The 21,652-nt window shown below is 49.2% G+C and overlaps 2 protein-coding genes across 2 annotated transcripts in view; both read right to left on the reverse strand.

Annotated features, from left to right (window-relative positions):
• Positions 1-2,604, reverse strand: part of MAN1B1 (mannosidase alpha class 1B member 1) — a 27,899-nt gene extending 25,295 nt beyond the window's left edge. The window contains exons 1-2 of the mRNA XM_017834636.1: positions 2,535-2,604; positions 1,614-2,144 (exon numbers count right to left, since the gene is read on the reverse strand). Of these exons, the coding sequence (XP_017690125.1) occupies positions 1,614-2,144; positions 2,535-2,604 (601 nt within the window). The remainder of the gene's footprint in view (positions 1-1,613; positions 2,145-2,534) is intronic.
• Positions 2,605-3,668: 1,064 nt separating this feature from the next.
• On the reverse strand, positions 3,669-21,652 carry UAP1L1 (UDP-N-acetylglucosamine pyrophosphorylase 1 like 1). The gene is made up of 9 exons (XM_017834653.1): positions 21,376-21,652; positions 14,135-14,339; positions 12,338-12,513; positions 11,075-11,247; positions 10,062-10,255; positions 9,153-9,293; positions 7,715-7,900; positions 6,923-6,989; positions 3,669-5,964 (listed from the first exon to the last, which is right to left on the reverse strand). Exons 1-9 carry the CDS (start codon positions 21,650-21,652, stop codon positions 5,878-5,880), a joined length of 1,506 nt encoding a protein of 501 aa, XP_017690142.1. The 3' UTR covers positions 3,669-5,877.

A 21,652-nucleotide genomic window follows, 5' to 3' on the forward strand; every position in this document is an offset into this window, starting at 1 on the left:
GATAAACATGGGAACTGTCACACAGAACAGGTCCTGCACCACAAAGAAAGTCACCAACCTGCAGCAGCATGAAAATGAAGTAAAATACCACAACAACGAACAAGACAAATCCACAACGTTTCCAAGTTTAATCCTGGGCAAAAATGTATTGTTGAAACTGAAGTATAGGCAACAATCACTAAAAATCAGAGAGCAAATGGTATATTAGCATGAGAGAGGCTTATGTACGTTAACCTGTATTTACAGAGAGAACAAGTTGGAGTTAAACATTAACTGCTAAAGTACCATTGTTACTTTTCCAAAAGTCCCATTGACATTCACTAATATTGGTTTTGGCATACAGAGAGCAAACTTAAGTTTCCAATGATACACTCAGGAATAATCCTTCCTACCAACCACATGACACCCCATAGCACTTCCCACAGTCCTCATCTTCTTAGCAACAGCCAGTCAGAACTGTCGATGTGCTCACACTGCGAGCCCCATAGCACATAAAGTTTCCTGTTTTCCTCCTGCCCTCTTGGCAGTACAGGAATCCTGCACACCCTTCCCTGTGCACACTGCAAGATGCCAGTCCCACTCTGTCATCTTTTGCTCTAGCTGCACGGCAAACCATATCACCATCTCCCTGCTGCAGAAGGATGCTTGAAAACCGGCAGCCTTGTGATTCCTCAAGGTAGGACAAGAAAAGAGGGATTGACTGTGGTATCTTGGGACAGGCAGGAATGAGGCACAAGAACACATGAGGGTATCTACCACCTTCTTATTGGTTTTTTGTTCCCAAAGAATAAGGATAAAGTAAAGGGTGAAATGAAGGACCCACATTTCTCAAGCTGGTAATAAAAGAGAACTGTGAGAATGTGTCCCTAAACAAGATCTTCAAATGCTTCATCTGACAACCTGTAAATCCTCTGTAGGTGACTATTCATCATCTCCAATCTGTAACAAAGGTTATCGTGTCCTTTTGACTCACTCTCATATAAGACTCTCCGGGCCCAAGACTCCGACTCCCAGTAAAGCTCCCTACCCACAAGCAGACAAGATGGTCATTTCCCCAGAGCTCTGCCAGGGGACCCCTCTCGTCACACTCAGCTTTCCCACAGAAAGCAGAACTGTCCCCTTTACTCTCCCAGGGCAGAAGACAGGGTGCCTCCTTCAAGCCTTAAAACAGGGAACAGAGGCACGGAGACCAAATCTCACCCCACTCATTCGTGTCCACAGAGCGCAGCACTGCCCTCCAAATGCCCACTAGCAGAGCACAGGATTTTACAGTATTCCCCCCACCCCACCCCCCCAGCTTTGTTCGTGAAAATTAAGACATGACGTGGAGCTCCCTCCGCCAGCCCGCGCCCCACACCCCCCTACCCGGCGCGGAGCAGCCTTTGACAGCAGAGCCGAGCCCAGGGCCGCCCCGGGGCGCACAGCCACAGCCACGGCCACGGCCCAGCTCGGAACGAGGTGGGCCAAGGCAGGTCCCTCATGGCAGTGCAGCTGCACCCAAGCGCAGGGACATCCCGATCGCCCGGCCCAACAGCGCTCCCTCATCGCCAGGTGCCCCCCGCGCCCAGCCCGGGGTGCCCGCGGTACCGCACAGCTCCCCGCGCGGCTCTCACCCGCCAGCAGGAGCGCCGCCGCCAGGCCTTGCTGTTGTTGTAGCCGCCAGCCCCGACCGTCTCCTCTGGGCCGAGACTGACGGAGATGAAGTCCCGGCGCGGTGGCCCCGCGGCGGCGGCGGCGGCGGCTCCCGCATACATAGCGGCGCCTCAGGGGCCGCCGGCCGCCATCCCACCGCGGGACGGAGCGGCCGCTTCCGGGAGCCGCTTCCGGGAGCCGCTCTGGCGGCGGCGCGTCCGCGCTCGATGGCACCGGGGCGGGGCGCGACCGAATGGTACCTCCCGCCCCCCTCACGGGTTCCCCCTTCGGGCCTAGGCCGCGCGGGTTTGGTCCTTGTCTCTCGCTGTCCCTGCGCTCCCCGCCGAGCCGGGCCCTGGCTAGGAGGACGGCAGATGCCGGGGCAGGCAGTGAGGAAAGGAGAGTGTGGGAACTCTCGCTGTTCCTCGATGTGGTGAGATTACGGCGTTGAGACCGTTCACAGAAACACTGGCATGGGAGCACGAGAAATGAAAACGTGCATGTGGGAGGTTCTGAGGAAAATCAACTCAACACTTGGCCCGCGAGCTCCCATCAGCCGAGCCCGGAAAGGTGCAGCTCCCATGGGGAGGCCCAACCCAGCAGCACGGGGCACTGTGGCCCCACACGAGGGGACACGGACACCGCTGCTCCTCCTGCTAGGGAGCACAGCCAAGGGAAACCCAAACTGCTGCTAACTCCCGAGAGGACAGGGAAGAGCTGTCTCATGTCATCATCGGCTGCCACTGAGAACCCGAGACAGTTTTACAGCAGGCCATGCAGGAACACGGGCCTGAGAGGAGACGACTGGAATCTATGAGAGGCTGTATGTGAGTGGGTGAAAAGCAGCTTAAGCAGTTGTATAAATAAACCCTTCCATGAGACCTGGCACTGAATTTTTGTACTCAGCAGGATGCACTCATCCCACAGCTGCTCCTCCACAGACGTCCAGCCTGTGCAAATAGTTCCCTGCATCTTCCCTGAGGAGGAGGGGTGTTATCAGTGGGAGTATGGAAGAGCATTGTTTAGTGATGTACACGTTCACAGCCAAAGCGTGACCAGGTTTGTAATAACCATTACTTCTGTCTCAGGTTCCTAGTCCCAACAGGAAGAGAGTGGCATTGAAGCAGCTGCTCTAACTGCTGGCGCTGAATTCACCTCCAGCTGTGCCTAACTGGCAGGTTAGCGTGCATCATTTGCTCCTTTACATTTGGAATCCACCTCACACTAGATATCCAGATAAAACTGAGACTTTTGTGTTTTCTGAGCATTTCATGATTAAGAAAACTAAGCAAGCAAAAATTCTGGTAAATATGAACACCGCATAAACAAGCATGGGAACAATTTAAGATGCCTGAAGCACGCATTCATTTTTAGTATTCATTTTCCTACCACAGGAAACTACTGATTCATGTAGCTTAAAAACACATTAAACCCACCAGCAGCCTTCGCAGGGGTGTCAAGAGAGAAACATGGGGGGAATAGGTAAGAAAGGAAGATCTGACATTTGCTGGGTTCAGCACTAAACCCCCAAAACAGGACAATATGCCATTTGTGACACATTACGAACTTCCCCTACAGATTGTGCTATAAATAGAGCCCTGTTTAAGATGTCTGTCACTGTGCAGCAAAGCAAAATTTGCATTCCAGCAAGTGCTCAGCTGGGAGAGCCTGACTCAGAGCCAGATCACTCAAATTGACATGAAATAAGACAAACAACCACCACCCACAATTAAACTCCCTTCCGTGAGTAAACTGAGCTGAAAAGCTTGGAAAAAATAAACAGGATTGAAGACAAGAACACAATCTTCTGTTTTCTGATGAAAAATAGATGCCACAGTGTCAAACTCCTTCAGGAATCACCCTCTGCTCAGTCCCACATCCCCCATAATCTGAAGCATGGACACTGCTGCCTCCAGCCGTACCACTGGTGACACGGTCTGTCCTGCAGCTGTGGTGACAACACCCACGACATGTAGGGACAAAGACAACAAGGGTATTTTCCTCACAGACAAGAAACACAGACAGACACATAGAAATCACAGTAACATCTTTATTGTAAAAATGCTTAGATGTCCAGAAGTTTCTGAAGTACTACAGGACTTCCCTTTGTTTCGGGTACTTTTTTCATTTTATAATGCATACAAAGACTTCGTTACATACTGGACAGATTTCTTTTTTTAAAAGTTCTCTCAAAATTCTTTCTATGTTCCAGTTTAAAACGTGAAGAGTCATAGAGAAAAAAAAAAGCCCAACAAACAAAGCATTCAACATTCTAATACAGCTTTTCCTTGAAAACAACCTTGAAAACCCTATCAGCAGCTCTGTGTACACAGGAAGTGAAGCTTCAAAAGAGAAAATACTTTATGAAGAGCAAAAGAAATCTTTATAGCACAGTGCAGCGTAAAACAAGCGTGTGCCAGAATTGCTGAGCAATACTCACAAAGATACAACACAACTTCTTCTCGGACATAAAACTTGACTGACAGGAATGGAATGTACCACAGAAACACTGTGCAAAAAGACTACAGAACTGAGTGTCATGACAAATGCTTCATTTATACTAAATGAGAATTACTGGCTGCACATGCCAGCTGAGGTAATTAGAACTGTCATTAGCTGGTCTGCATGTGTGAAAGGCTCGTTACTCAAGTTCATGCAGAAACACTTTATAACCAAAAACTCTGATATTAACATTTAGATGCTTTCGTTGGAAAACTTGAGCCTACTTACAAACTGTATTTATTCTCAAAGCCATTTTTATACTTACTCAACATTCTAAATAGAGCTTCACATCAGGAATTGCAGAAAGCCATGGAAGTTATTTATGCTTAATGAAATATCATCAGCAATTCCTTAGTAGAAGCTGATGCACTAAATAACATTGCAGATGAAACATCTTCCTCACTACCTTTCCTAGCACCAGGTTTAGTGGAAACGTATAGAGTGCTCCTGAAGCAAAGACCAGCCACCGCCCTCACCAAGGCTGAAATGACTCAGGTTTGCTCAGCGCAGGTTCTGCAGCAGGTGAGCATGAGCTTCCCAGGACAGCGTCCAAAGGCTGAACAGGAACAATCACTGGTGGATCTCGGCCATCCTGGAAGCCCTTGGCCAGGACTGAGTTCACATGCTACATATGTTCTGACAATTAACATCCTTCATTAGCTAACACTTATCTTTACATGATGTTTAGTAATGTATTTAAAAGGAAGGCATCTAAGGAATTATTTCCTAAGTGAAAGAGTGCTGGAAAACCCCCTGGGTAGAAAATGCAGAAGCAAGGCTGGTGTTTTACTGTGTGCCCTGGTGATGCTGAGAGTAAGCCTTTTTTTTTTGTGGGTAAGCATTAAATTCTACCATCGGGATTTGTTCCTTTTACTACTGAGAGAGCCCCGTCTCAGGATATGGTATACATTAAACAGGAAATGGAAAGGAAAACAAATGTTTGTTATAGCTAGGAAGAGCAGAGGGTTGTGAAAAAAAATTCTCATCAACTTTTTTTTTTTTTAATTAAAAAAACCCAGGTCACTACAGCTGTCGGAAGCAATCAGTCCAAGCAAGACACCAGCAAGCCCAGATACAAAACTAGTCTGACTGCTTTGGAGTCCAAACCTCAAGCAATGCTTAGGCACAGCAACATCCCTACATACAGCAGACTCTGTATGATCTGCTTAGAGGATGCAGCTGCTGAATTGGATCTTCTAATTATCACAGGATTAGGGAAAAGATGTATCACTGCAGAGAAAGGCCTCAGTACCCACAGTCCTTTCTAACTTTTCAGGATGGGGCCTCAAACTGATTGCAGCCGTGCACATAATTTAGAAACAAAACCCAAACAAAAAACCACATCAGCACAAACAAAAAACCTAACAATGCACTGAAGAGATTTAATCTTCTTGGAAGCAAAGGTGATTTATTAGGCCCTGGCTGGCTCTTTTCCATATTCATGTGCCCAGCAAATAAGAAATATAAGATATGTTTAACACCTGGAAGGTGTTAATCCTCACTCACATCCAAGTGTACAAAACAGACTGAGGTAAGAGGCCCAGCTTTCAAAGTTACCAAACAGAACTGGGAAGCATGAATATGTGTGCAAACACAACTGCTGCAAGGATTTGGCATCAATCAGACACTGCAAAGCAATTTTTTTTTTTTTATAATGCACTTCATAGCTGACATTTTAGTAATGTCAGTTCTCATAATGGCTCTGAAAAACGGATATCTGATGAGGGGGAAAGGCTTCCCTCTTCAAGAATTTTCAAGCATTTCCACCTTGGTTTCATCGAGTACAAAGGGAGAAGGGAAGTCTTTGTTCTTCATGTACACCTCCAGACCCTGAGAACGTGTGAGAACAGTATTGTTAGGCTGTAAATGCATCAGACTGGTCACCTATTTTTAAGTCTTCAAAGAATGACTGAGAAAGGTCATGGGAAGGACAAACAACAGCAACAGTTTCTCCAGTGATGGAAAGGGTTTCAGCCCCAAGCCTGGGGTTCATGAAGGAGTGGCACCAACAAACCGTAAAACATGATCTCAGAAACTAGCTTCCTGGGGAGGGGCAGGCATGGGAAGGTGTTCTTAGCTAAAATTAGAATAATCCTAGCAAAGGGAAGTCATCTTAAATTGCCTTGTATTCATTTTTTTCTCAGAAGGTATCAATTGCAACAAGGTTGCTATGTGCACATGTTGAGGAATACACTTGGTGCAGGTCGCTGTTGCAAGTTAATACATTTGGAAACCTAGCAAAAGTGTAAAGTTTCACGAACACCCTTCTCCACAGTGAGGACATAATCCTCCTGCAGTCCACTGTTTCACTCTGTCTGTCCAACACAGGGAAGATCCTCTTCTCACTACTACAGGTTTCTCAGGATCAATTATTTTCAGAGGGACAAACTTGAGAAATTTTTCCCTAAAGCCAATGCACATATCTCACTTCACAGTCAGTACTCACTCCCTGTGGGAGATGGGCACAAATGAGCACAGAACCCATAGATTTTGTAATTTTAATATTCTGCACTTTTCATTCAGAAGATTTCAAAGTGCTTGTGTGTCTTAATGAAACTGCAGCCTTGTTGCAAATCTCATTTTACAGATGGCTAAAACTGAGAGTGAACAAACTGCTGAAGAGTAAACCATAGTGGAACCAGAAATGTGACACAGAGCCAAATTCCCAGTTCCCTTGATATGACCATTTCTCAACAAGCCCAGGCTAAAGAAGTCACCTGTGTTCAGAAGGAAATCAGATGTATACCTGCACACTCTTAAAAATAGCTCCACAGATAGTTATTCTCACCTCTCCAAAGTAAGACACTAACGGAGAAATCTCACACACAGCTGGAGGATCTTCAGTTCCTGAGAGACTAGAGAAGAGAACACAGGATTAACTTCCTGGTGTGCTTCAAAAACAGTCCATCTTCTTCAAAAGATTGTCTAGAATAGGATATCCAGAAGGATAAGACATTTGTTATAGTCACATGCACCAGATACTATTTGAACACAAAGTGTGAAAATAAAAGGGAATTAGCAGGTCCCAAATGTTACTCATCAAAACCAGGGCATCACTTTTATACAGGTGCTTTTCAAGTAAAATTAACAGCATGAGCTGATGAAGTAATGGCCCCATGAAGTAAAAGCAGCTTCCCACTCCACATGACACAGGAAGTATCTGAATTGGTAATCACTGTAATAGTCAATCCATAAGCCCACCTGAGAATCCCGTTGGGTCCACATTCAGAAAAGCTCACAGGGCCTACAAATTAAAATTCCTCGGGCTGGCTAAACCCAGAGTGACAGAAAAGACTGCCCCTGTTTAGTGGTGCTATAGGAGGGGTCAATTCATGACCCCAAGGGCAGGGATCTGCAGAGATAACACCCAGAGCCCCTTGTGCTGACTGCCTGGAGCACCCACAGTCACTAGAGGAGCAGGAGCTGTAATAGACACCAACCTGCACATCAAGAGAGCACTAGCTGAACGAAAATCATTCTGAGCCACCCTGTGACTACATGAAAACTCGGTTTTGGAGAGCCTAGCCTGGCTGGGCAGTCCCATCAGAGAAGCTGCAGAGGAGGTCACTGAGGTTCATACCTGAGTTTCTCTGGTATCCTGCAACCATTTTCATCCACAAATCTGGCCCCAGCCTTGAGAGCCCAGCGGTAATGCTGGGCCAGAAGGGCTTGCCGAGCAGTGGTAGGAGTGTCTTTGTCAGCCGTGTCTGCATTTTTTAGTGGCGAGAACTCTTCTTCTCTCAAAACTTCAAATGCCACAAAATTCCTACAAGCAAAGGGGAGAAAACAATGATCACGAAAACCAGAGCTAGTCATCAGCGCTGCTAATGCAACAACAACGTTCATGGGGAAAGGCTCATACGTATTTTAAGGAGCAGTGATGTATGCAGCCTGGGGCAGTCAAGCCAAGGGAAGCCCACCACCCACCTGAAGAGCCAAGGAGTACCAGGCCTGTAGGATGGAAAAACACACGAAGCCTTATCTCTTTGGGAACATAACAGTAACCTCCTGACTCTCTGGAGGTTGCACTCAGGTGAGAAGAAAAGCAACAGTTCTGCAGAGATTCCACAGAAACTCCTCCAGACATTGGGAGGATCCCAGACAAAATAACTCAGAGCACAGAAGGATAGAGAGCACAAAGCTGCCCAGAGCTTAGACACAGTGCAAGCTGTGCACTCACTGCAGAGCATCCCACCTTGCCCAAAAAATGCCCACTCCGCTTGGGTGTCTGTAGGTCAGGACCAACTAAGGACACCAGTTCCCAGGGAAAAAGCAGTATAGGAGGCCTCTAAAAAAGGAAATACTATCCCCAAACAAAGATAATTCAGTTTGTCTGAGGTACGCCCTTTGCCATTTTTTTAAGCCTAAAACAGAATCTTCACTGCTGAATTTAAGACCTTGGAAAAGAGGTTTTATAAGAACACATGCTAAATTTCTACATTATTAAAATCCCAATTCCCTAGGCACAAGTACCCCTGACTGCATATGGCAGAGCACTCTCAGCTATGTTGTAGAGCTTGGCAAGTCAACACTGACAGTTCCCACAGCAACTGTAACTTGGCCCCACCGTGCTTAAGCAAACTGTTTTCCAAGCACACAGGGTGCACACTGAGCCCTGGCATGACAGCACCCAAAAACGTAACCAGAGCTGCAGTTGCCATGGAAGCCACAATCCTGAAAGACCCAATTTTTGCAAGTCTGAACACTGCAACGTGGGCTTCATGTGCTTTGCACTCGATTTCCTTTTATTTTTCCCAGGCTGGCAGAGGCCAGACCAGCCAACACATCCTTGGCAAGATGATCAATCTGGGAGCAGGGTCAGTGCATGTTCTGAGCACCCCATGAGCTCCCCTTGGAACTGTGCCATTACTGTTGGGTTGGAACTGGGCGTAGATTCAACAGCCTTCCTAACAAGCCACCCACAAAAACCACGTGCTCCCTCAGACAGCCTGTTACAACCTACAGTCATTCAAACAAACATTGAGAAGGGGAAAAGTAAAACAATGTCTGCCACTAACTTAGAGAACTGGAACACATCAAACACAAACTTCTCCAGCTTTATCCCGTTCGGTTTTAGTGGTTTTACCAGATTTCCCTCCTTGTCAATGTAGGGCACCTTCTTTATGGCTACGTGATGCTTCAGCTGCGGCTCACATTTCCTGCAAAAGCAGAAGAAACAAGTCCATTTACTTCATGCCCACTTAGAAAAAAAAAAGCAATACACTTGTGGAAGCAGATGTCTTATTACTGCTCTGAGTAATCTCTCAGCTGTTGTGCGTGTTGCTCTCTCCCCAACGATGCAAGTCACATCCAGGAAACACTTCACTGAGCAGAGCAGCCTGGTCAGTGGCTCTCCCTGTACCAGTGGGACATGACAGTCAGAGAAGAGGGCGTACTTGGCTTCAAGCTGAAATTGCAGGCAGAGGTTAAAAAAAAAAGGCAACCCAAATTATCTGATTGGGATGACAAGGGAGCAGAGCAGATCCCTCACCCAGGGATGGATCAGGTGGGTCATACTGCTGCTCACTAAATGCCCAGCATCACATCTCCATTCTGCAACACCTTGGTGTTGCAGAGTCCACCCACAACTTCACCCTCTCTCGCAAACTCTGTTGTCCCAACGGATGGGCATGGGTGACATTTCCCATTGGAAATCCTTGGTGTGGGGCTGCATCACTGACCACACTGCAGCCCGTACAGCTGCTCACCCCTGCAGGCCCAGGAAGGGTACCCCTTGGGTAGGACCTGAAGAACATGCTGGGGCTGTCAGAAAGAGGACACAGCTCTTTGGAAACATTTGGAATAGAGAAAAGTTGAAAAGCACAGGAGGTACTCATAACTGGGTGTTCCTGTTTCCCACTCTGTAATTTCAATCTTGGAGGCATTTCTGGGCAGCACAGCTGTCTAGCAAGTCTGCTGGGACTTACTGGGCCACTATTTCCAGGAAATCAACAGTGAAGAAGTGGTTGCAGATGTTGCCAGCGCTGAACATCAGTCCCCCCTCAGGGCGCTGCTGCTGCGCAGTCTCCGGGCTAATCTCACTGTACTCCACCACCTGGTACACCCCATCCACACAGCACACCACCCCAACGGGCTCCGTGGGGTAGGCCTTCTCCACCACCTGCAGCCACAGGACAAGGGCTATGACAAGGAGGAAGAAAATCCCAGCACTGTTCCAACTCCTACAAATGATCCTGCAGGACTGTTGCCTGCTGACCCTCCAGCACCTCAGGAGCAAGGGCAGGGCAGTTCATGGGGCACACAGCAGTCTGGAGGCACACTTTGCCCAACAACTGAACATAAACCCCAGTACTCACCCACTTAATTGCACTGTTTCTCAGAAGACAAACCCGTTAAAAGCAATCAGCCTACTGGGAGGCACTTTTCTTATCAAGGACTGGGACCTGGCATCAAATGAAAGCTGTTTGCAGCTACTAGCCTTCAGCTCCCTGTTTGCATGAACAGCGCTAATGACTCAAGTAACAGAAACTTCTCCTCAGGCACCTGCTGCTTTAGAATGAAAAAATCCAGGCTGGTTTGGCTTTCCCCATCTTCCACAGCAGAGCATTAGAAATGTCTCCATTAGACTTAAAGGTGTGCTTATAAAACACAACCTGGTCCAACACGGCTTCTAGACTGTCCCTTTGTAGAAAGGGCTGAGCATGGAGGGGAAGCGATTCCAGTCCATAGTTTCCTGTACAGCTACAGTCCCTGCTCTAATTGAAGTTTATTTTCCACAGTAGTACTGTGGAAAGAACAGGACACCCACAGGTAGGGATTTGGAATGCAATGCTGGCAGCAAACAGCTTTAAATCTGCTCAGAATAAGCCCCTGATGGGCATAGGGCTGAACATCCTAGGTCACGTAAGCTCCCCCCAGCCAGCAGCTTCCAAGCATAACCAGCTTGTGGGAAACCAGCCCAGTGTTAGCACTGCTTCACCTTTGCACCGCAGTCTGCCCCTTTGGAAACACAGAAACCTATGAAGACTGGATCTGCCATTTTCACGAGGATATTGTCCACACAATATACGTGGACATACTGGATTCCACGCTGCTTCATGTCATCCAAGATCTTATTATCCACCAAAGCACGGTATAAGCCACCATTGCCATCTATAATGCAAGAGAAAAGAGAATGCCATGGCTCATTAGTGACTTTGGACTGGGGTTTTTTTGCAACTAACAGAGCAAAAGCAGAAAGTCCTGAACAGACTTTCTTGAACAGCAGAGCAGGGAATGCTTTCTAGCCAAGAGTCAGTGCTACCAGATTTTATTTCCAGCTCTGCAATGCAGCTCAGGTGAGCATGTTCCTCTCCTCACCCCGGCTCATCTCACCTGCAGAGTGGGACCATGGGGGCCAGCCTCACTGAGCACCGTTATGAGACTCTATGAAGGCCAGTAAGATCCTCAGAGGGAGAACACTAAAGGGCAAAATGTTATGCAGAGGGTGGGAAAAGTCTGCTAAATTTCTCCCGCAGTGCAGGGCAAAAGTGCATTTAAAACTCATCTTGGAGAAAGGCTAAAATAGATCTTATTCTCTGTTTATCTTCTCCTCACGACTTCCCAATGCTTTTTTAAAGGCTTGAACTGCAGTTGCACAAAAGACACCTGCACGTTTGTTCATCACAGATCACCCATTCACAGTTCCTCCTTGGATACTGCTGTCAGCTCAGGAAAACCACTCTGCAGCTGCAACACCCCATCCCTGCAACACCATCCAAACCAGGCTGCCTTCACCGAGTCTCTTACCGTCTCCAGGTTAAGAGGAGAACTTTACAACGTGAGACCTTGCTCTCATTTTGGAAAGAGTTATCTTCTTGTTGCTTTTTTACCCATTTCCAGCTATCAGCCTTGAGCAGGAGCCCAGCTCCTGACATCTTCACCCCAGGAGGCAGCCCAGGGACCTCACACACCTCTGCTGATGCACCTTTTTCCTAACCTGCAGCCCCACCACTCTAATCCTGCCAATACTCCTAGACTGATAAAAAACGTGCTGTAGGCAAAATCTCCAGCAAGAACTAAACAATGATAGCTACCCTCCTGATTACCAGCCTGAAACATTTAACAGAATCCTCCCACACTAACTGGAAGCATTAACCCTAAGCCCCAAAGCCTGCTCCTTGTGCCCCGGCTGGCTGATGGCCAGTAGCAACTATCAACACACATGACAGTACTGCAGCATTCAAGAGCAAACAACGGGTACCTGGAGCCATAGCAATTTTCCCCTTCTCCTCCAAGATGGCCTTTCCATCAAAGGTGACAGCAGGCAGCATTCTCTGTTCAAACATGATCACGTTGGATCTATCCAAGTTGAAGTAGTTGTGTTGTACAAAAAACTCTTCTGTTGGCCCCAGTGTGAACTCACTTGTCATGATGTACCTAGGCAGGAATGGGAGCTGGGCAATGAGCAAGAACAGCACAAGCAAAAGACAAAACAACAAATGGAACACAAAAAGGAGGAACCCCATGAGTGTGAAATGAGACACTGCAGCATCCTGTGGTGAGCAGCTGTGCACAAGAGCTCTCCTTCAGAACTCATCCCGAAGGAAGGCTGCACTGGGTCCTGTGCATGATCCTACCCACAGGCTTAGCTCCAGCCAGGACAGAAGAGCCTCGCCCTAAATGTGAGCAACATCTGGATATCTGGATGAGCTGGAAAACAAAGCAAAGGGCAGACGACAGCCTCGTTCACCCTAGATTCAAACTGATGTTAGGTGCCTAAAGAAACACTGACCAGCTGAGTCTGCCAGCACCTCTTCAGTGCCAAAGCAAACAGCAGCACTTCCATATGTGGCTACATGGTCTGTTTTTCTCTTAAGTTTTTCTATTTCCTCCTCTCCTTTCAGCTCCTGTCTCTCCCTCCACTAACCTCCTTCACCAGTGGCTAAAAGCCATCTTCATCATCTACCTGTCAAGCTCTTCAACAAACACTGGCATAGGAATACAGGGTCTTCTGCCAGCATGACAGGGGAATCAATCCCTCGTACAGGAGAGCCTGGACCTCACGGCCCCCCAGTTTACATCTCTGCAGCACAGCACAGCCTGGGCTCAGGGGTACTGCAGCAGTGAACTGCCTCAACTGCCTCCTCAGCCCTGGGAAAGGAACTGGAAACATTATCAGTAGATGTAGCATCTTGCAAATAATCCATCCTGGCTTCCAGCAGCACCGGGGATGGTGCATTTGCAATTCAGGTCCTGCATGCAAGGCTTCGGGAAGAAGCACAGTATGGACTCACCTTCCATGAAGAAACAATACATGAATCAACTTCGATCTCCAATTGGTAAAACAGCGTGGTACCCTGAAGCCCTCCTGCTCTGCCCAAACCCTGCCTCAGACCAGATACCGATTCCATAAGGCTCTCTCTTCACAGTCTTAATAGTCTAACAAAGAACACTTAGCAGAAAACATTCCCAGAAACATCCTAGTGCCTTCCTCTCACCCACCACATCCCACAGGGAATTCACATTTTGCACTCTGCCCAGAGCTAGTCTCTTTTGAAAGCCAGGAGCAGCCAGCAGAATTAGCAACTGTGAACAGTGACAGCAGGAGGCGGCCTGAACACAAAGCAAGAGGTTTTTTGCTGTGGCAGAGATTATGGGCAGAGAGGCTTGGAAAGTGAGGTCTAGGTCCTCCATGAAGGAATCTGAGAAAGCAGAAATGGATGAAATTTCTTGTGAAGCATTCAAAACAATCACTGAAAAGTGCTGTTTATAGTGTTGCCGGGGGCCTGTGCTCAGAAAGCCAGCAAGGTACAGCAGTCAGGGTCATGGTCAGTGATGCTAGGGCAGCACTTGATCCCTCAGGTCTGCAGACACAGACCTGCCACCTCCCATCCCTGTGCGCCTTCCTCCAGCCACTGGCATTGCAAATCCTGTCAACAAAATCCCCTCCCCTGGCCTGTCTCTGTGCAGCACCCAGCTCAGTGCTTCTAGAAGACAACACAGGCAAGACTGGAACGCAGAGAGCCCTGCACAGGAGGTCTGGCTCTGGGTCACCTACCAGGGAATGGCACACTTGCAGCGATGTCTCTGGCCAGCGAGCTGCTCCACTTTGCGGATTCTTTCTGCCTGGATCTGATACAAGTTCTTGCCACTGGGCAACCCCACGTTGTACATGCCCTTGGGATAGCTCACTCCCAGGCGGGTTCCTTGCCCTCCAGCCAGGAGCAGCACTGCCACCTTGTTCTGTGAGATCTGATACAAGCCTGAACAGAAGAAAGAAGCCCAAGGGAATGTAAGAACCTCCAAAGCAACCAACACCCCATGCTCTTCTCCTGAGCCTTTCTGCAGAGCTCAGGCAACAGCTGGAAGCTGCCAGTTCAATGTTGTCAGCTCAGAGAGAAATATGACACTACACACACAGGAGAAAATATATTTCATCTCCTGGATGCAGCAGTTTCCTCACCTGAAGCAGCAGATGTTGCAACAACAGGCAACAGCCATGAGCTGCAGCTTAGGAGATTCAAACTGTACATTAGGATACAAAGTCTTTACTAGGGAGGTGGTGCAGCACTGGAAAAGATATCCAGAGAGGTGGGGGCTGTTCCTTAAAGTTTTCAAGGCTTACTTTGGCAAAGCTGTAGCTGGCCTGGCATACGGTCCTGTTCCAGATGGGGGTTGGGCTAGAGACCTCCAGAGGTCCCTTATCACCAACATTACATCCCAAAGAAGCCAAGTCTCATCATCTTCAGTAAAGCATGGGCATTTCTGGAATCTGCCTTAATCAACTATCTGTACCTGTGCTCCAGCTTAAATAGAAGCTGAACATGGCTGCAGTCAGGACTAATAACACAGCCAAGCCTGCAGGAGCCGCAACTCCCATAATCTAATTAAAACCAGTATCTTTGCTCGTCACAAACCAAGTCAGTCCAGAACCTGGGGAAGAAGCAGAGCACATAAGGAACATTCAGCTCACTCTTAGACTTTGTTCCCTGCCTTCTCCCAAGCTGGTATCAGAGTAATGACTGACATCTGTGAGAAACATTTTTCCCACAAACAAAAGTTCCCAGAGGAACTTTGCGTTCCTCTGGGAATGCAAGGAGCGCTAGGCCTGCCCAGGTCAGAAGCCACAGCTCTGCTGCAGTAGCTATCAGGGCCTTCTGCAACTGCACACAGCTGAGCTGCCACTGCTCCTGCAGCTCAGGATAGCCCATGCTTCACCCCTGCGTCCAGCAAACACCCCACATTAACCACAGCTGGGGCCAAAACATTCTTGATTTAGACTGAAAGACACAGGGATCAAAGATATTGAATTAGAAGAAAAACAGGATTGGTTTTATGCTAATCTTTAAGTAACTGGCTGTTTAAATGAGCAATAGAAGAAAAATACCAATTGCTGCTGTAACAGCATGGCTTGGTTTTAATTCTGTTCAGAAATGCAGCTTTCGGCAATAAAACCAAACTTGAGTTGTCTATGACATTGCGGTAACACTATTCCCGCCTCCCACTCCTGCTTACAAGTTTCAGTCCCACCACAGCAGTAACACAATGTTTCTGCCTAAACACACCCTTTCCCAAAAGGCTGGTGATGCCCAAGCACACTGAAGGGACCTGGCTCCACAGCCCGGCCATGGCTCTGCTGCAGAGCAGCCTCTGGCATCACAGGGCCACAGGATTGAGGGTTGGAAGGCACCTCTGGAGATCTGCATTCCACCCTCCCCCTCCAAGTGGTATTAGGACAGCTCTCTAGGGGGAAACCTGTGCTGATGGTGGAAGTCTTGGGATTTCAGTTTCAGGAGGTCCTTGGATAGCAGGGCAAGCTTGAACATGTTTAAACTTATAATGTAAGAGACACAGAGGATCTGGGTAAGCTGCATGGCAATGCAAATAAACCAACCAGCATTTCATGCAACAAACCACAAGCAATTAATGGCTCCTTTGTGCCTCCACTGAACTGCCCATGCAAGAGACCCAAAGCACAGAGCAGAGGGTCTTGGGTATTAGTGACACCACAGGTACTTGCTCCAGTCCTAGCACATGGTTTTCCTGCATGCTCAGCAGGTTGTTTGCCAGTGCAGGGCACCATCATGGGGGAAGGGAAGGAGCCAAGTGGAGGGACATGGGAGCATGGCTCCAAGCTTCCCCATGCCCTCGCTTGGGCAGTGGCTGTATCCCAGCGGGATCCAGTGCAGAGAGAATTTATGGAGGGAAAAAAATAATTTTAAAAAAATCTAAAAAAAGTTGCCCTGTGGGACACTTCCAAACAATTCTGCCCCATCCCTGGAAGTGTTCGAGGCCAGGTTGAACAGGGCCCTGAGAAACCTGATCTAGGGGGTGGCATCCATGCCCATGGCAGGACAGTTAGAACAAGATGATCTTTAAGGTGCCTTCCAACCCAAACCATTCTGTGATTCTATGAGATGGGCAATTAAAACATTTTTAATTTATTTAATTATTAAAAATAATCTAGAACTGAAATTGCTTGAGCTTAAATATTTCATATTGATTTAAACCAAAGCTGATTGGGGTCTGAACTCAGCATTTTCTGGTCTCCGTTGCTGCAGCACAGGGAGCTACTTTGGGGTGCAATTGAGATTCACCCAACACTAGAGCAAGTCAGGCTCTCCATCTCTTCCCAGCACTGCCAGGCTCACACCAACAAGCACACTTGGGTTCTGATACAATGGACCACATCCCATGGATCTCAAATTAGAGGTTTCTGCAGAGCAAAGACCATGACCAAAGGCATGACTCATGTGACACTCTAGAGTGAACACTGTATTGGGAAAGTTGGTGAGGTCCCCACTTAGTCCTGCAGCATCAAGTGGCTGCGATGCTCAGCCATGGCTTGCGGGTGCCACAGCTGGCGTCACCTCGCTGAAATGTGGATGTCCCAGGGGAGATGGCAGTTCTCAGTTTTCCATACAGTGACAAGAGGATGGGATCTGCCCAAGGGGGATTTGACATCTCACATCCATCTCCCAGAGGGGCCTCTCACTGTGGGGACTAAAACCTCAACCTCAGCAGGATGAACCCAAGCCCAAAGCAATATTACTGATAACATCAACAGTGTCGCTCTGTTTCTCTTGCCACAATCCATCAGGCTGACTGGGCCATGCTCCAGGAAAGACCTGATTGTGGCACACAGCCCAGCAAGAGGACTCCTCCCCAGTATTTATGGTGCAACCCTACAACCCAGAGAGTTTTTCCAAGTTGTCCTCTCAGGTCACCATGAAAACAAATATCCCCAAAAATTTGAGTAAGCAGGTCTACTGTGACTTCCCAAATGTAAAACCACCAATATTCACAACAAAAGTTCATAAGAACTGACTTATCTTACTGCATAGTCCTGGAGTAAATGGAAAGATATATCCACTTAAAAAAACCCCACCTTATTTTCTGCACCATTTGAAATACAGTTAACCAAACAGAAAAGGGAAGATGTGTTGGCTGCTGAGATACTCACCAATGCTGCAGTCAGTCCTATTCTGCACAGAAAGTAAAGAACAAAAATAGATTTTGCAGGAGGAACAGACTTGTCTTGCAAGAGCAGACAGAACTCTCTTGCTGAACAGGCACATCAGCCCCATTACAAGAGCAGTCAGCAAGAGAAGAAAACTCAAACTTTTCAATTCTGCAAAGCAGTCAGATAACCAGAATGTTTCATCAAACCCTCTGATGAAATGGGGCTACACCATAGCCCATGGCCAAGGCTTAGATTTCATTAATAAAACACTACAGAATGTAAAAGTGTCTGTGCTTGATTTATACCATCATCTCTAGGGCTGCCTGGAAAACGTGGTTGCTAAATGTTGGTATTTAAGATCCGAAAGCAAATCTGACCAGGCTGTTTTATCATCTCAGAGACAATAACAGTGGCATTATTTTTTTAACTATTAAAAAATATCTCAGGTGTTCCCGAGACAAGTTTTGAGTTGTCTGGTTCTTTTAACCATCACTTTTTATCACAGAAAAAGGGGGAGGGGGAAGGAGGAGACATCACTTCAGCTGTTCATCTTTGGGGGACACAATGCAGGTGGGAGCTGCTAGGAGCTCAGACACACATGGCCAGAGCACAGAGTACTCAGCTCAGGGGTGGCCACGACCCCGCAGCCACGGGCTGTACCAGCCATGCAGCCTCGGGGACGCTGTGCAGCAGGTCAGGATGTCTCATCTGCTCCCATTCTGCTCAACACCACGAGCAGCTCACTGCAAATGAGGGCCTTTCAGAGCTGCATCCTCTCAGTGACCCATGATCCCACAAAGCCTGTACCCATGACACCAGCTCCAGTGGGAAATGCCATGCAGGGGCACGGGGATGCTGCTGGGGACAAGGCTATGTCTGTGGGGACATGCAGCAACACCCAGACTCAGCCCCATAAAGTCTTGCTCCTGATTGCCATCCTCCAGGAAATTAAACGGAGGGCTGGTAGCCTCTCCAAATTAAACTGGATCATAAAAACAAACCAAAGGGAAATCAGAAGCTCTGCGTGTACCCCTTCTGGTGGAAATTCAGGCTGCCTGCAGGGCTGAGGTGGCCTGGGGCCATCAGACTTCATGGGCAGGTGACCTGGGCACAGTGGCAGGGTCCCAAACACACCAGACCTGGGCTCCTGCAAGCAGTGCTGGCAATCAGTGAGGCCAGCCCACAGAGGTGGCCTGGCCTTCCCTTCCTTTCTGTGCTGTGGCCAGTGGCACAAGGCACGCGTACTAGATCCTCACTTGTCTGGCAGGGTGGAAGTCAAATGACCCAGTTTGGTAAAACCGTTAATTCAACTGCACAGCCCTGACTCAGCCCCATCTGCCTCTAGGGCTCAGGGGGTTCCTTCCTCCTCACCATGACACCCTCAAACAGCCCTGCTGAGATGGACTTGAGAGTGTGGATGGACAAGAAGCTTAACATATCCCAGCCACATGCACTGGCATCTCAGAAACCCCCCGTGTCTTGGGCTCATCCAACAGTGCGGGGAGCAAGTAAGGAGGTGATTCTGCCCCTCTGTCCTGCTCAGGTGAGACCCCACCTGCAGTGTTGCCTCCAACTCTGGGGGTACCAAGACAAGGAAGATGTGCAGCTGATGGAACAAGTCCAGAGGAAGCCACAGAGATGTTCGGAGGGCTGGAGCCCCTCTGCTCTGGAGCCAGGCTGGGAGAGCTGGGGGGGTTCACCTGGACAAGAGAAGGCTCCAGGGAGACCCGAGAGCCCCTTCCGGTGCCTAAAGGGGCTCCAAGAGAGCTGGAGAGGGACTTGGGACAAGGGACTGGAGGGACAGGACAAGGGGGAATGGCTTCACACTGCCAGAAGGCAGGGTTAAATTAGATATTACAAAGAAATTCTTCCCTGTGAAGGTGGGGAGGCCCTGGCACAGGTTGCCCAGAGAAGCTGTGGCTGCCCCACCCCTGGAAGTGTTCAAGGACAGGTTGGACGGGCCTTGGAGCAACCTGGGCTAGTGGAAGGTGTCCCTGCCCACAGGAGGGGGTTTGAATGATATGAGCTTTAAAGTCCATCCCAACTCAAACCATTCTGTGATTCACTGTATCAGCTGATCTTCCCTCCATCACCACTCGGCTCTGAACGTGGAGTTTGACATGACAGAAAACCTCCTCTACCCTGTGACCATGATACTTCTATTTCTGTTTCTGATTGGAAATTTTGACTCCCCTGCCCACACGTCCCCATCTCTTTGCTGGCAAGGTTGGGTCAAGGCTGTGCAGCCACCTGCCAAAATTTCGACAAGTATCTCTGCAACCACAGCTGTTTTTTTCCTGGTTATATTTTTATTATGATTTTTTTTTAACAGTGGTGTTATATTTTATAAAGAAAGATGCAAGGCACATATGGCTCTTTGTAAATAACTAAAATAAAGTGTGCACTTAGAAAAAAGCAGAGGATATCCATGTAAGACCTGAGTGCTGTGGGGGAAGCACATTCTCCCACATCCAGCCATGGTCTCCCCCATCACCCCCCAGTTTTCACACACCCACACGGTGACTAGGGAAAGCCACCTGCATCTACCAGGCTCCAAAAACCATGGCTAATGGGCTTTCCTGGGCTTCTTTCACACTATCCATCCACTCCGCTTCCAGATCCCATCACCCTCCTGCCACACATGGCTCTGTGTGGATCAGGATCAACACCAACCTAAGACTGGTCTCTGCACCTGTCAGTGTGCTAGGAGCTCACCCCAAGGCAGCAACCCAGCTCAGCAGCAATGAAACCCCTCCCTACTCCCACCCTCCCCAGGGGCTTATAGAATCAGAGAATGGTTTGGGTTGGAATGGACTTTAAAGCTCATATCATTCAAACCCCCTCCTGTGGGCAAGGACACCTTCCACTAGCCCAGGTTGCTCCAAGGCCCGTCCAACCTGTCCTTGAACACTTCCAGGGGTGGGGCAGCCACAGCTTCTCTGGGCAACCTGTGCCAGGGTCTCACCACCCTCACAGGGAAGAATTTCTTTGTAATATCTAATCTAACCCTGCCCTCTGGCAGTGTGAAGCCATTCCCCCTTGTCCTGTCCCTCCAGTCCCTTGTCCCAAGTCCCTCTCCAGCTCTCTTGGAGCCCCTTTAAGTACTTTATTACTACATATTTTTCATGACAGATACTGAAAATCATGTCAAAAAAACACCCCTATGCCCTCTAAACCATATCATGAAGCATGTCCATTTGTTTTTTGAACACTTCCAGAGACAGTGACTCCATAACTGCCCTGGGCAACCTGTGCCAATGCCTGACCTCCCTTTCTGTGAAGAAATTTTCCCCAATATTTAACCTGAACCTCCCCTGGAACAACTTGAGGCTATTCCCTCTTGTCCCATTGTTTCTTAGCTGGGAGGAGAGAGAGACCCCCCCACCTGCCTACAAGTGCCTTTCAGGGAGTTGTAGAGAGCTTCACCTGCCCCTGCCAGGCATGGCCTTAGCACTTGACTCGGGCCCCTGCATTTCACAGCGCAGAGTGAAAACTCGGTGTCTCACCCAAAGTGCCCCCGGCCGAGGGGCATGGGCTGCCGGCGCTCAAGGCCGGGGTGCAGCCGTGACCCCATCTCTCCGCCTCCCTGCCCGACTCGCCGTCTCTGTGGCTCCCACCTGCCGCCCCCGCCGGACACCGACCTCCAGCAGCACGGGGTGGCGCGGGGCGGACTGCCCGGAGCCCCGCGGTGCCACCGCAGAAGGCGGCTCCTGCCCCGGGACTCCGCCAGGCACCGCCCCGGCTGGGCCTCGGCGGGACGCGGCCGCCCCCGAAGGGGTGCTTCGGACACCGCCAGCCCTGGGACGGAGGGACAGGCGGCCCCGCGCCTCGCTCACCTTCCGCCTCCCAGCGCTGCAGCGCGGCGGGGCCGCTGCGGCGAGCGCTGCCCAGAAGCTCGGCGGGGAGCGGCTCCATCCGGCCGTCCAGGCGCTCGGGCGGGCCGCGCTGGCGGGCCCTGGCCGCCGCCGCCAGCCGGCAGTGCTCGCCCAGCCCCGGCGGCAGCGCCGCCAGCAGCGCTCTGCGCTGCTCGGGGCCCAGCTCGGCCCAAAACCGCAGCAGGTGGCCCTGCCCGCACCGCTCCAGCCGCGCCCGCACCTCCTCGGGCGGATCCAT

This window comes from Lepidothrix coronata, unplaced genomic scaffold (assembly GCF_001604755.1).
Source record: "Lepidothrix coronata isolate B3197 unplaced genomic scaffold, Lepidothrix_coronata-1.0 Scaffold237, whole genome shotgun sequence".
NCBI lineage: Eukaryota > Metazoa > Chordata > Aves > Passeriformes > Pipridae > Lepidothrix > Lepidothrix coronata.

Excerpts from the sequence above, each read along its gene's own strand:
- UAP1L1 (XM_017834653.1), bottom strand. The coding sequence starts at position 21,652 with ATGGATCCGCCCGAGGAGGTGCGGGCGCGGCTGGAGCGGTGCGGGCAG. Across the intron at positions 12,514-14,134 it reads TGCAAGTGTGCCATTCCCTG|GTACATCATGACAAGTGAGT; the intron begins GTAGGTGACCCA and ends ATTCCTGCCTAG. Across the intron at positions 7,901-9,152 it reads GATGTGTTCCAGTTCTCTAA|GAATTTTGTGGCATTTGAAG; the intron begins GTTAGTGGCAGA and ends CTTTGCTTGTAG.